This window comes from Rhinatrema bivittatum, chromosome 17 (assembly GCF_901001135.1).
Source record: "Rhinatrema bivittatum chromosome 17, aRhiBiv1.1, whole genome shotgun sequence".
Classification (NCBI taxonomy): domain Eukaryota; kingdom Metazoa; phylum Chordata; class Amphibia; order Gymnophiona; family Rhinatrematidae; genus Rhinatrema; species Rhinatrema bivittatum.
This window is the reverse complement of record NC_042631.1, coordinates 50,916,355-50,932,268: the sequence shown is the minus strand read 5'-3', so window position 1 is coordinate 50,932,268 and position 15,914 is coordinate 50,916,355. Positions and strand designations below refer to the sequence as shown.

Below are 15,914 nucleotides of genomic sequence, written 5' to 3'. Positions count from 1 at the left end.
ATAACATTCTTGGAGCTATTCCCCATATTGGTCACTCTGGTACTATGGAGCGACAGACTGAGGAATAAGCAGGTTATATTTTGGTGCGACAACAAAGCAGTGGTCCAAGTATTGAATACACAGTCGGCAAAGTGCCCAAGAGTGGTCAATCTCCTCAGGGAGGTGGTGCTTATGGCATTAAACAACAATACATTGCAAGCGAGGCATGTTCCTGGAGCAAGCAACGGTGCAGCGGATGCCCTGTCTAGAGCTAAATGGCATTTATTTGTCAAACAGGTCCCAGCAGCAGAGGAAATGGGGACAGTCATGCCCACGCACTTATGGAGGATTGGTCGGAGACCACCATGGACCTAGTGCGCAGATCAGTCGCACCATCCACATGGAAGGCGTATTGCAGAGGATACGATAACATAATTGCATTCCTCAGAGAGAATGGATGGAGGCAAGGACCAGTCAGCGATGACATGATTATCAAGTACGTAGCCACTTCGAAAGAAAGAGAAATGCTGTAACACACTTGGCGGGGATGGCATTCTTCTTTAAGGCGAAGGGCTGGGGGATCCAACCAAGTCCTTCATGGTGAAGAAGATGATGGCAGGGTGGGCAAAGAAAGTGGGTCATATCAGTGACAGAAGACTTCCCATCACGCATGACATGTTGCGATCACTCTGGGCGATCCTCTCGTCCATATGTTCCTCGGATTTCGAATGGGAGCTATTTCGCCTGGCATTTTCACTCGCATTCTTTGGGGCAATGAGGGTGAGCGAACTGGTGGCCATCAACAAAAAGGACCATGGCCAGAGCGGGTTACTGCTAAAGAATGTGACATTGACGATGGACACACTATCCATAACAATTCAAAAATCAAAAACAGATCAGGAGGGAAAAGGAGCTACGCTGTTATTAAAACGGGTAGAGGGATGCGAGACTTGTCCCATATACAATGCACGGAGGTATTTACAGTTGAAGCCCGACAAAGGCGTACACTTACTGATACACAAGGATGGTACACCGCTCACCAAGTACCAGTTTGCGGCAATGTTAAAAGCTTCAATCCAAAAAATGAAGCTGGATATTAAAAAATTCACGACACATTCATTCAGAATTGGGGCGGCTACAAGTGCAGCGCAAACTGGGCTACAGATATCCACAATAAAAAGAATTGGGCGGTGGCGCTCCAACGCAGTTAATACATATGTCCGTCTAGATATAAGGTAAACATAGGTAACCAGGAGCATTGATTGTATTATATTTTCACAGATTTACGGTTGACACGGCACTCGGCTTGGATCATGGGACACTCCTATGTGCGTTGGGCCGCAAAAAGGGCAAAGCAAAGAAAATACGGGCAGCATCTAGGGCTGGCGTCACGTGGATGGTACATCACCTGGATAGGTAAACCGGGTATGCGTTGGGAGCGATTAATACCTTTATTGTGGCACATGGGTGAGTCGAGAGCAGCACCAGAACTGCTGTTAATTCATCTGGGTGGTAACGATTTAGGACCGTCCACATGCAAGCAACTGATACAAGCAGCAAAACAGGACATTATTACGATTATGGACATATTCCCACAAACAGCAATATTCTGGTCGGAAATAATCCCCCGTATGAAGTGGAAAAACTCAAAATTATGGAATAGGGGTAGAAAGAAAGTAAATAGGCAAATTGGGAAATGGATACAGGAGAGGGGAGGAGAACAGATTAGTCACCGATGGGCCGAAGTTGAATGCCCAGGCCTGTTCAGGCAGGATGGGGTCCACCTGTCTGACATTGGTTATGACATCTTTAATAATGTACTACAGGAAGCCATAGATACCTGGCATAACAGAGGCCGATCACTGAGGCCCAGCGTAAGGAGCATGTGGGGGACACACGAGGCAAGGGTATTCCCTACCTTGTGCCTTGGCGGTAACCTGGGCCGGTTGGAGCCTATGGCAAGTGGTGCCGGAGGTGGCGAAAAACGGCTGGGTAGCCGATTAGTGCTGGGGAAGCGCAAAAAGGTGACGGAGTCGAAAGTGCTGATGGGCGGGGCCCCCTTGCTGGTGGACAAGGCGGGGAACCAAAAGGATTAATGCTGCCTTGCTCGGTTACCACGGCGGGCAGCGGGGAACATGGATTACTGGCCCGGGTACCCAGAAAGAGTTTTGGAAGTTATAATGTATAAAATAAAAGCTGCGGCCTTATTCAACCAACATCAGTGTCAGAGTGATTAATATGAGACAGGAAAAAAGGTTAACAAATATGATTATGAGGTATAGGGGCATCTCGACGGACAAAGCAAGCATAAGAGTGACAACTGCTAGCGTTAATACAATAAAATTCACCTTCACTTGACAATAAGAACATGCCATACTGGGTCAGACCAAGGGTCCATCAAGCCCAGCATCCTGTTTCCAACAGTGGCCAATCCAGGCCATAAGAACCTGGCAAGTACCCAAAAACTAAGTCTATTCCATGTTACTGTTGCTAATGGCAGTGGCTATTCATTAAGTGAACTTAATAGCAGGTAATGGACTTCTCCTCCAAGAACTTATCCAATCCTTTTTTAAACACAGCTATACTAACTGCACTAACCACATCCTCTGGCAACAAATCCCAGAGTTTAATTGTGCGTTGAGTAAAAAAGAACTTTCTCCAATTAGTTTTAAATGTGCCACATGCTAACTTCATGGAGTGCCCCCGAATCTTTCTATTATCCGAAAGAGTAAATAACCGATTCACATCTACCCATTCTAGACCTCTCATGATTTTAAACACCTCTATCATATCCCCCCTCAGCCATCTCTTCTCCAAGCTTAAAAGTCCTAACCTCTTTAGTCTTTTCTCATAGGGGAGCTGTTCCATTCCCCTTATCATTTTGGAAGCCCTTCTCTGTACCTTCTCCATCGCAATTATATCTTTTTTGAGATGCGACGACCAGAATTGTACACAGTATTCAAGGTGCGGTCTCACCATGGAGCGATACAGAGGCATTATGACATTTTCCGTTTTATTCACCATTCCCTTTCTAATAATTCCCAACATTCTGTTTGCTTTTTTGACTGCCGCAGCACACTGAACCGACGATTTCAGTGTGTTATCCACTATGACGCCTAGATCTCTTTCTTGGGTTGTAGCACCTAATATGGAATCTAACATTGTGTAACTATAGCATGGGTTATTTTTCCCTATATGCATCACCTTGCACTTATCCACATTAAATTTCATCTGCCATTTGGATGCCCAATTTTCCAGTCTCACAAGGTCTTCCTGCAATTTATCACAATCTGCTTGTGATTTAACTACTCTGAACAATTTTGTGTCATCTGAAAATTTGATTACCTCATCAGTCGTATTTCTTTCCAGATCATTTATAAATATATTGAAAAGTAAGGGTCCCAATACAGATCCCTGAGGCACTCCACTGCCCACTCCCCTCCACTGAGAAAATTGTCCATTTAATCCTACTCTGTTTCCTGTCTTTTAGCCAGTTTGCAATCCACGAAAGGACATCGCCACCTGTCCCATGACTTTTTACTTTTCCTAGAAGCCTCTCATGAGGAACTTTGTCGAATGCCTTCTGAAAATCCAAGTACACTACATCTGCCGGTTCACCTTTATCCACATGTTTATTAACTCCTTCAAAAAAGTGAAGCAACTCTATCTATGTTATGTTATGGAACTCTATCCCCTCTAACATCAGACTGGAAACATGCATCTCAACTTTCAAAAAAAGACTAAAGACATGGATATTCATACAAGCATTCCCGGACTCAAACTGATCTATCTCATCCTCGCCAATCCTTATCTCCAACTACACCATGATTAACCATCTCCACTATTGTTTACATGTTTGAACTAATAACCTGTCCTTTCTCTTCTCTCTCCGCCAAGTTCCAATCACCCTGTTATATGTAACTGCTTTTTCCGCACCATTGTTTTTAGTTTATGTTTACGATGCACCCCTGTTTTATGTGAACCAGCATGATGGGACTGCGTTCTCGAATGCCGGTATATAAAAACCCTAAATAAATAAATAAATAAAACTCATCAGCTACACCACAGATAAAGAACATATCATTACTACAAAAGATTTGGGAGTCACAATTGATAATGAAATAAACCTAAAAAAACAGATCAATAATATAATAAAAGAAGGATTATTTAAAATACAAATCTTAAAAAGAATCAAACCTGTTCTTTACTTTGAAGATTATAGAACAGCTTTACAAGCCATAGTATTCTCAAAACTAGATTACTGCAATGCAATTCTCCTAAGTCTTCCAATTTCAACTATAAAACCTTTGCAACTTTTACAAAATGCAGCAGCCAGATCACTTTCTAACTGCAAAAGATCTGAACACATCACTCTGATTCTTCAACAATTACATTGGTTGCCAGTCTCTCACAGAATAACATATAAAGTACTAACTTTGATCCACAAAGCTCTTTACAATAACAAAACAGAATGGATGAAAGACAAACTTCTTTTTAAAGACTCAATTAAAATCCTAAGTTCAACAAATACTGGAAACTTCTTCACCAAGAATGACACACCATCAATTTACACGAAACCGTGCTTTTTCCATCGCAGGACCAGCTTTATGGAACACTCTACCCACAGAAATAAGACTTGAACAAACTACTAAAACTTTAAAAAAAAAAACAAACAACTTGGCTATTCAAAAAAACATTTACAATGTCTCAAGATCAATTATCCATCTTTCATTCACATCTTCTCCTTATTTCCAATTATCCTATCCCCTTTCCCTTTATTTTTTCCTTCACTACATTCTTTAACTCATCCCTCTCATGACTCTCCCTTGTTTCAACCCACCTTCATTCATTAACAATTTTTAACAATATGACATATATATCTTGTAATACACCTATTTTGTTATGTTATATTTTGTTTTTATTTTATTTTTTCAAATTGTTTTATGTAAACCGACGTGATGGCATTAGCTGAATCTCTGTATATAAAAGCAAATAAAATAAATAAATAAATACATTTTTCTGTGCCTGTTTTTGACAATGTGTATGGTAAAAACCAGCAGCCCTGTGGGATGTAATATAATGGCATGCAAATGAGATCCATGCTAAAATTTCATCCTATCCAGAATCACGCTCAATAGCCCATGCTAAAGCCTCTATGCAGAAGCCTGTGCTAAAAATTGGTGCTAATGAAAAAAATACAGAGTTCCTTGTTGGCTGTTTAAAGTGATATGGGCTAAACCGAAGTGTAATTGGTGGGCATAGATGTCCATCACATTTTCTGGACACTACTCCTTGCAGGGGAATAAAAGGCAGCTCCTTCCAGGGCCGTGTGTGAGGAGTAGATGTTGGGGGCTGGCAGTAATTCTATTGTGGTTGCTGAGTAATGTCTTTTGTGCTGTTTTCCCCTTGTTATCCCTTTCCTTTTGTCTTTTGTCTGTAACTGAATCTTTGGAGTGCATCTTCTTGTTGGTCTCTAATTCTCTGTCTCTCTTTTGTCTGTCTGTATAGGTTCCTGAAAAGAGCAGAGTGGGTGTTTGATTATGGCGAGAATGGAGTGTGACGGGAGGGGGAGGGGCAGGTGGCTGAGAGGATGAGCGTGAGAGGTTGGGCACGTGATGGACTGGATAGGAGGACAATGGTGAGTGAGTCAGTTGAGCATAGCTAGGGAGGGGAGATGGAGCAGGAGGAGCCTGGTGTGTGTGAGGTAGAGGGTGCAGGTTGGAGGGTGTGGGGGGAAGAAGGTGGGTGGAGGTGCCAGAACAGGGGGAGAGGGGGCATAGGAGCTGGTAGTGGCAGTAGTACCTAAGAAGGTAGGGACTCACACCATTTATCTGATAGCAATAAACAGGAGGAGAAGCGGTGGCAGAGGGATGTTTGCTTCTCTGAAGAGAAGGACCTTCTGGTGTGGCAGTTCTGCAAAAAGCACACTGCACTCTTTTGTCAGACATCCACCAAGATGAAAAGGAAAATCTGGGAGAGCATTGCAAAGGATGCCAGCAAGCCTGTCAATGGAGCAGCTCAAGCACCAGGTTTGCTGTCAAGGTGGCACAGTTTGAGCAATTTAAGTGCCAGATTGTAGGGGGCCTGCTATGTCAGGCGCAGCTGTTGCAGACAGAACTGGTCGGGTCTCTTCTGCAGCGGGACTTTGTGAGAGGTGTCCCTATTGGGGGCACAGATTCAGACGCTGGTCAGCTGAGAATGGAGACAGAGGGGCCTGCCACAGAGGTGCCTGCTGCTTAGGGGGCCTGTCGTGGCCGAAGACAGCCAGCCTCAGGATGCATCCAAGGGAGCCAAAGAAGAACCACCGAGTCTGCAGTTGTTTAGCAAGCCACCAGCAGCCACATTAGACAACAGTTCGTTTGTCAAGCTCCAACTCATATGGCCAGACATAATCTTTGCCTGAAATCTTGGATGTGCCAGTAACACCTGGCACCTGTGTGGGCGGCGAGTCTCTGGGTAATGCTGTGGCCGGTGGTGGGTCTGTGAATGATGGCAGTGTTTCACCGATGGCGCATTGCAGACAACTTGTCCTCTTCTGGTATGCCATTTCTCTTTCGCGTGTGTGTGTGTGTGTGTGTGTGTGTAGGGTTTGAGAGCGACATGGGTGCAGTCGATTGCGCCCATTACATTTGGCTTACCAGCTATGTCAAAGCATGCTTAATCTCTTGCCACTCCGTTAACTGCTGTGGGTACTTGATGTACTGCCTGAATCGTTTCATCATGGCCCTCAGTACTTGGATGAAACGCCTTGAAAATGTTGCCTGATCTATTCCAGTCACCACAGCCAGTATTTTGTGAAATGATCCTGTGGCAAGAAAATGCAAGGTGTCAAGAAGATTGATCAAGCCCGGAATGGCACAGACATGCTCCGTTAGGGAATCAGTATCATCCTTGATTTCTTCAAAGGGAGCTCAGTCTTTACGTACGCACCACATCTGTCTCTGGCAACCCCAGCAGTGTGGTCCTTAGGTGGAATATCCACTGCCTGCGTGCCCTTCTGTGAACGGCTTGAGTCAGGACAGTCTGCTCCTCTCTGGCCCTCCTTTCTTGTTCCGCAATAAATTCTTCTCTCAGCCTATTCCCTTTGTAAGGTTTCTGCCGCTGTTATTCTTTGACCCACAAAATGTACTAAAGCATCAGAAAGAGGTGCAGTAATCCATGATTACACCAGATCAACATCTATTCACAGCCACACAAGTGGCAGCAAATGAATAAATGGCCACCAACCATGGGCTTTTAACTTTTTACTTCTGCCTGATCTAGGCGCTAATAAACCTGCCCAAAAAACAGGTACTAACAGGTCTCCCTGCTAGCATTGCCCATTATTAATAGCCGCGTATACATGCCAGAGCTGTTCTTGTCTGCACTTTGCCACGTCTCGCTGCAGAGACCTCTTCCCTTAATTTCCTTGGGACCAGTGCAGCACATTTCTCTTTATGAAAGTTACTTTGTTGATAAGCTTTGCCTTTATTTTATCAATAAGCTCCTGTAACAACTATATTGAGATCTGGTCCCTCCCGAAACACGGTCTGTGTCAGAGGACCTTGAACATGAATCATTAAGATGTTAGTCTTTAAATTAATAAAGCATTTCTTTGAACAGCTGTCTGAGTTTTGTGTACTTTATTACATCAGCACAGCACATCAGCTAAGCTATCCTTGGGAGCTAGTATTCATACCTGGGAGCACAGTGAGATGAGATGAGTTTGCATGCTATATTTGAAGTTTAATAAAATAAGTAATCTCATGTCCCATCTGAGTCTTACTGGTTGGTTGTTTTCTATTTCAGGAACTATATCTGGCCTACAATAATATTTCAGACCTGAGCCAAATGAGTATGCTGGATGACTTGGAGGTCTTGGATCTAGAAGGAAACAATATTGATGACATCACTCAAATTCAGTACCTGAGACTCTGCAGTAAGCTAAGTGCACTTACTCTGGAGGGGAACCATATCTGCCTGAAGCCTCACCCTGAGGCCTCTGAGGTCAGCACATTTGCATATTTTAAAGTAGAGTAAGTTGCACATATTAGCATAGTAAATGACAGAAGAAAATGTCTAAAATGGCAAGGTTTTCAGGATTGTAACTTCTGCTCTGTGCAGGTTACCCTCATGCTTTTTGTTCAGGGTTTTAACTATAGTAAAAGATCTTACATGGGCTGTCTTCTGTGTAGTACTTTTCCTATCTGTAGCATCACCTTGGGTTCAATTCCAATGCTTCTCGTCAGCTAAGAAGGTAGCAGCATGTACAAGTATATACTTATTTTTGCATTGTGTTTGTGTGTGTGTGTGTGTGTGTGTGTGTATAGATATATATATATATATAGTGGAATGTGTGTATAATAACCCCTCAGCTGTGGGCAGTACCATGTCTCAAACCATTTCCATCCAACAGGCAAACAAATACCATTATTAATTGTGATGTGTTTAGAATGTTTTTGTTGTATGCTTTTTCAAGGGCAAACAAGATAGCCATTCTTGCATCTGGGTTACATCATTAGATGGAGCTTGGCATGGAACTTTGATTTTAAAGCTTCTAGAAGCTTTTGAGCATGCCCTGTTGGATATATGCAACCCCTAGCTTCCTCTCTGCCTCTCAGACAGGGCCCCTTAGTCTCTTTTTCCCACTAACAGGTCAATACAGCAAGGCCGCGTTAGAAAGAGTGCGGCAGTGCAGGGCGCACCCTCATTCCCCGCACGCACAGTCCTGCTCACATACCGCTCGATACTCTATTTAAATTGCTTGCAAATGCAAGCCGCGTCTGCGAAGAGTTAGGCGAAGGGTTAGGCCCGCGCAACCCATTTTACTGTATAGGCGCTTAATACAGCGCCTATTCAGTATCCTGGGTGCGCTGGTACCTGTCATTTCAAATGTCATTTCAACTGACATTTGAAATGACAGGTACCAGGAAGTGGATGGTTCCCCCCTCCCGAAGCAAGGCGCAGGCGACAATTAAAACAAAAGTGTAAAAAAAAGTTAACTTACTGGTGGGAGCCGGCGGGCACGCGTTCGAGGCGGGAGAGAGTTCATTGAGGCGGTAGCCGGCGGGCTGTCATCGAGGCGGGAGCCGGCAGGCGGGTGATTGTCAGCCCTCTCCCCTCCTCCCGAAGCAAGGCACGAAAGCAGCCTTGCTCCGGGAGGAGGGGAGACAGGACCGGCAGTGTAAAGCGAAAAAAAAAGTAGCAAGAGCGAGGGAAGAGAGGACGGGCAATCCTACGCTCGGGATGGCCAGTCCCTCTCCCCTCCTCCCGAGGCAAGGTGCGAAAAGCAGCCTTGCTCCGGGAGGAGGGGAGAGAGGACTGGCAGTGTGAAGCGACTTACTTTTTTTTGCAGCCCTCCGGAGGAGATGGCCATCAGCAGAAAAGGATCGCTGCTCCCGGCGAAGATGGACGCCTGCACGGGGGAAAGCGGCCCCTGTGCGTGCAATTGGCCGCTCAAGACGTGACGTCACGACGTTTGGCGTCACGGCATGACCGGCCAATTGCACCACAGGGGCCGCTTTCCCCCGTGCAGGCGTCCATCTTCGCCGTGAGGCAGGGGAGGGGAGCCGCGATCCGTTTCTGCTGATGGCCGTCTCCTCCGGAGGAGGGCTGCAAAAAAAACGTAAGTTGCTTCACACTGCCAGTCCTCTCTCCCCTCCTCCCGGAGCAAGGCTGCTTTTCGCGCCTTGCCTCGGGAGGAGGGGTGAGGGACTGGCCATCCCGAGCGTAGGATTGCCCGTCCTCTCTCCCCTCTCTCTCTTGCAACTTTTTTTTTCGATTTTTTTGCTTTTGTTGCTTCGGGAGGAGGGGAGAGGACTGGGGCTGCCCCGGAGACCAGCACACATGGACGCGGCCAGGGCAGGAGAGCGGAGGCTGGGGGAAAGTTTGCCGCCTACCTTTACCCCTGCCTCTAACGCAGGGGTAGGGGTAGGCGGTAAGTTAGCAGGTTAAACGCGCGGCAAAACGGCAGGGTAAAAAAAGGGATAGTCGGGGCGCGCGTTACTGGATGGTAGGGAATAGCTAATTCGATCGTTTGCATGCAATATACATGCCGCGTGCGGAAGGGGTTGCCCGGGGATTTTAGGACGCGGTAGGAGTAGGTTAAAGGGGATAGTGTATCGCAGGAAGGGCTAACGCGGCCGGAAAGTGAGTAGAACGCGAGTTAGGAGCGGGGTAAACGCGGCCGCACTTTACTGGATCGATCTGTAAGCCAGCAAGTCATAATTCTTTACTGTCTCTCATAGCTACTGCAGTGGAAGTTTCTTTTCTTTCTTTTTTTTTATTTTATCTTTATGCATTTTACAAAATGTACAAGATAAACAATCTTGAAAGGAAATACAGAGAATAACCAATATAACAATACAGAAAATGTCCACAACATATTCTATAATTTTCTCTGAATAAAGTCCTCAAAATAGGGGGAGGAGGTACTCAACCTAAAGAAATATTTTAAACAATCTAATTCTATTGAGGGCCTTTTTTTGAGACCCTTTCTTTAAGAGGAACTTAATACATCTACACTGGTTGCTGGAGGCGTCACAGGCATCTTCCCTACTAGGAATTGTCAATTGGGGGGGGGGCATCAAAGAAAATATAAGTATTATTAGCATGTTTTATCATGCACTTACATTGAAATTTTAAAAAGAAGATTCCCCCCCCCCCCCCCCAATCTGCAGGACTTGTGGCCTCAAAAGGAGGAAGGCCTTCCTCCTCTTTTGGGTCTCACGTGAGACATCAGGGAATACTGTAACATGACAACCTAGAAATGCATCATCTCTGTATCGAAGACACAATCTTAGTAACAATTCTTTATCCGGCTCAAGTGCTAGTCACTATCAATGTTGCTGGAACTACTAATTGCGTATCCGAAGTTTCCAAAAACGTCGAAATGTTTAAAGATTGTTCAGGGACTGATATTAGTGATTTTATTCCTTCATTTTGTTCTGCTGATCATCTTAACTTACAGGCCGATTCAGTAAAGTCCGCGGGAGAGCGGACAAATTCCCACTCGCCTGTGCAGGCGATTCTCTATTTAAATGAGGCCCAGCGGTAGAAACGGGCAAAAGGAGGCGCTAGGGACACTAGCACGTCCCTAGCGCCTCCTTTTAGCCCGGAGCGGCGGATGTCAGCGGGTTTGACAACCGACGCTCAATTTTGCCGGCTTCTGTTCTCAAGCCCGCTGACAGCCACGGGCTCGGAAACCAGACACCGGCAAAATTGAGCATCCGGTTTTCGACTCGACAGCTGCCTGCCCATTTTTCAAAAAATTTTTTTCTTTTTTTTTTCTTTTTACTTTTTTTTACCCTTGGGGACCTCCGACTTAATATCGCCATGATATTAAGTCGGAGGGAGCACAGAAAAGCAGTTTTTACTGCTTTTCTGTGGACTTTCCCGGTGCTGGCAGAAACTAGCGCCTACCTTTGGGTAGGTGCTAATTTCTTAAAGTAAAATGTGCGGCTTGGCTGCACATTTTACTTTCTGTATCGCGCGGGAATACCTAATAGGGTATTCCCGCGCGATATAGCACCCTCAACATGCAAATGCATGTTGAGGGCGCTATTAGGTTCCGCGGGTTGGACGCGCGTTTTCCGCCCCTTACTGAATAAGGGGTAAGGGAAAACGCGCGTCCAAGGGCAGGATAACAGTGCGCTCCAATGGACTGTACTGTTATCGGCCTGTTAGGAAGGTAGAAAATCTTTGAGGTTGGAGGAATTGCATTTTCTGCCACTTGCAATACTTCCATGAGATATCTTTTAAAAATTTCTCTAGGAGGATTTAAGGGGATTTGTGGAAAGTTTATAAATCTCAGATTTCTACTTTTGATCATATTCTCCAAGTTTTCCATTTTCATGGATATATTTTTCCTTTCTCTAATCGTCGCAGACTGAATTTGTTGAATTCCCTTAAACTGATCTCTATTTGTCGTTATTTGCTGTTCCAGATCAGTACTAGTATTAGTCAACTCTTTAACTTTATCCTCCAGTTCTTTTACTTTAGCATTTATAGGAAGCATTTGTTGAAATATAGAAAACTTCATCTCCACTATAGTCTCCCAGATTGTTTCAAGTGAGAAAACTGCAGGTTTTACCACCATTGATATTCTTCCTTCGGGTAAGACCCCTGCAGCTCCAGCAGACATTACCAACAGTGTATCTCCTCCAACGCTGGTCTGCCCTGTCGAAACTCCTGGGCTCCGTGCCGCGGTCGCTTCCTCGTCGAACCCTGCAGGGCTCCACTCCTCGGCTGACGGCGTCTCCCTCTGTTCAGGAGTGCTCCTCAATATGGCAGGATTATCCAGTGGGGTTCCTTCCATGGAACTAAATGGTGATAACGAGCCAGGCAGAGAGGGGAGCTCCATTTCCCCTCCTCCACTCTCCAGCAGCTGCAGTCCCGTTTCCTGGTCTCTGTGCACAATATGGGTGTCCTTTGGGCCAGAGATGGATGTTGTCGAGGGGGTCGCAGGGTAAGGTTCCTCCCTCAGCTTACATTTCCTCCCCATCAAAGGAAAGTATAAGCAAGAAAATCACAATGATTATTTCACCCATGGGAGCCAAATGCCGAGCTGAGCTACTGAGTGGTCATCTTGGATCCGCCCCCTGCAGTGAAAGTTTCTAAGCTGAAGAAGCTGTGATTATTTTTTTTTTGCAGGGCCCTATGGGTTTGTTTTCTCTCTTAAGCACCTTTAGGTAGGTTTTGTGTGGTTTTTTCCCCCCCCCTTGATTTTCCCCTTTATTTTTGTTAACCAGACAGTGCATCACCCTAATGCCCAGCGCAGCCTGCTTTTTTTGTTTTTCCCCCTCAGCCTTCATGTTGTATTTTTTCCTTAATAAAATAACTCATAGGCCCTGAATGGGCAGATTAGACCTATTACCCTGAGTTTGGGGACTTGCCTGAGTACAGACCACTGTGTTTCTGGCAGCCCTCACGTGGTAGGCCGTGGTGGCATTCGCACATTTTTTCCTGCGCATTAGACTGCCTTCTTCAGTTTCGTCTCTTTGTGCTTGTTCGTCCAGTTGGGTGCCTGGGGCGTCTTTCTGGGCTTTCTCACGCATGCGCTTATTTATGCACAATCTGAGCGGTCTCATGGGAGCTCAGTTATTGGGTGCTTCTCGAGGCACAATGTTGGGCACCTAGTTTTTGCAGTGCGAATACAGCTGGACGCATGTTTCTCAGGCGCCTGTTTATAGCGTAGTGACAGACTGGCGCCTATACCTAAGAAGCCTAAGCACTTTCTGCTTTTCAGTTGATAGGGGTAAATTAGAATCTTTTAGCTCAGGTGAGTCTAATGATAGGCACATGGACTGCTTTTCTTATTATTGGAACATCTCTGTTAGGATGTTTCATTAGTATCCTTCAAAGATACCTCCCTTCGAACCATGTGCTACTGAGCAACTGTCTGCTTTCCTCTTTGATTTAGTTTAAAAGTTGCACGCTCTCCTTTTTAAAGGTTAGCGCCAGTGCCATCTTGGTTAAGGTGGAGCCATCCCTTCGGAAAAGACTTCCCCTTCCCTAAAAGGTTCCCCATTTCTTTACAAAACTGAATCCCTCTTCCTTGCACCATTGTTTCATCCATGCACTGAGACTCTGGAGCTCTGCCTGCCTCTGGAACAGGGAGCATTTCAGATTACTGAAGAGGATGTTGGGGAGGTACCCATAATGGAGAAGGTTTTCATGGGTAATGATTCAGATGGACTGAATCAAATCACGGTGAACCTAGAAGATGTGGTAGGCCCGATTGAGAAACTGAAGAGTAGTAAATCACCTGGACCAGATGGTATACACCCCAGAGTTCTGAAGGAACTAAAAAATTAAATTTCAGACCTATTAGTAAAAATTTTTAACCTATCATTAAAATCATCCATTGTACCTGAAGACTGGAGGATAGCAAATGTAACCTTAATATTTAAAAAGGGCTCCAGGGGCGATCTGGGAAACTACAGACCGGTTAGCCTGACTTCACTGCCAGGAAAAATAGTGGAAAGTGTTCTAAACATCAAAATCACAGAACATATAGAAAGACATGGTTTAATGGAACAAAGTCAGCATGGCTTTACCCAGGGCAAGTCTTGCCTCACAAATCTGCTTCACTTTTTTGAAGGAGTTAATAAACATGTGGATAAAGGTGAACCCGGTAGATGTAGTATACTTGGATTTTCAGAAGGCGTTTGACAAAATTCCTCATGAGAGGCTTCTAGGAAAAGTAAAAAGTCATGGGATAGGTGGCGATGTCCTTTCGTGGATTGCAAACTGGCTAAAAGACAGGAAACAGAGAGTAGGATTAAATGGACAATTTTCTCAGTGGAAGGGAGTGGACAGTGGAGTGCCTCAGGGATCTGTATTGGGACCCTTATTTTTCAATATATTTATAAATGATCTGGAAAGAAATAAGACGAGTGAGATAATCAAATTTGCAGATGACACAAAATTGTTAAGAGTAGTTAAATCAAAAGCAGATTGTGATAAATTGCAGGAAGACCTTGTGAGACTGGAAAATTGGGCATCCAAATGGCAGATGAAATTTAATGTGGATAAGTGCAAGGTGATGCATATAGGGAAAAATAACCCATGCTATAATTACACAATGTTGGGTTCCATATTAGGTGCTACAACCCAAGAAAGAGATCTAGGTGTCAGAGTGGATAACACATTGAAATCGTCGGTTCAGTGTGCTGCAGCAGTCAAAAAAGCAAACAGAATGTTGGGAATTATTAGAAAGGGAATGGTGAATAAAACGGAAAATGTCATAATGCCTCTGTATTGCTCCATGGTGAGACCGCACCTTGAATACTGTGTACAATTCTGGTCGCCGCATTTCAAAAAATATATAATTGCGATGGAGAAGGTACAGAGAAGGGCTACCAAAATGATAACGGGAATGGAACAACTCCCCTATGAGGAAAGACTAAAGAGGTTAGGACTTTTCAGCTTGGAGAAGAGACGATTGAGGGGGGGGGGGGGGATATATGATAGAGATGTTTAAAATCATGAGAGGTCTAGAACGGGTAGATGTGAATCGGTTATTTACTCTTCCGGATAGTAGAAAGACTAGGGGGCACTCCGTGAAGTTAGCATGGGGCACATTTAAAACTAATCGGAGAAAGTTCTTTTTTACTCAGCGCACAGTTAAACTCTGGAATTTGTTGCCAGAGGATGTGGTTAGTGCAGTTAGTATAACTGTGTTTAAAAAAGGATTGGATAATTTCTTGGAGGAGAAGTCCATTACCTGCTATTAAGTTCACTTAGAGAATAGTCACTGCCATTAGCAATGGTAACATGGAATAGACTTAGTTTTTGGGTACTTGCCAGGTTCTTATGGCCTGGATTGGCCACTGTTGGAAACAGGATGCTGGGCTTGATGGACCCTTGGTCTGACCCAGTATGGCATTTTCTTATGTTCTTATGGTACCCTGGACGTTCTGGATTTCAGCTTTCTACCAAAGAGCTTAAATTTGGCTTCCAGAACCTCCCTCCCACATTTTCCTATATCATTGGTGCCCACATGTACTACAACAGCAAGCTCCTTCCCAGCAATGTCTAAAATCCTATTGTCTCGGGTCCTTGTTCCAATAGATGGATATCTCTAAGGGGAGAAAAAGTTAAAAATTAAAAGTTACTCTCCTGGCATCAAGTCACATAAGTTAACACATTAGAGCTCCTAAGAGTTAATGCATTTATTGAGCTCAGTTAATTATTATGAAATCAGAACCACTCATATTATGTGTACATGCATGTGTATATACGACTGTTTATCCCAGGACAAGCAGGATGATAGTCCTCACATATGGGTGACATCATCAGATGGAGCCCTGATACGGAAAATTTCTGTCAAAAGTTTCTAGAAAGTTTTGGCTGGCACACTGAGCCTACTGAGCATGCCCAGCATGCCATGATATTCTCTGCCACAGGGGTCTCCCTTCAGTCTCTTTTTCCACCTTGCTGTAAGCATAGCATAT

The 15,914-nt window shown here is 44.6% G+C and overlaps 1 protein-coding gene across 1 annotated transcript in view; it reads left to right on the top strand.

Annotated features, from left to right (window-relative positions):
* The window catches only part of LRRC56 (leucine rich repeat containing 56), a 435,597-nt gene that overhangs the window by 222,874 nt on the left and 196,809 nt on the right, over positions 1–15,914 (top strand). The window contains exon 7 of the mRNA XM_029582256.1: positions 7,768–7,965. Within this exon, the coding sequence (XP_029438116.1) occupies positions 7,768–7,965 (198 nt within the window). The remainder of the gene's footprint in view (positions 1–7,767; positions 7,966–15,914) is intronic.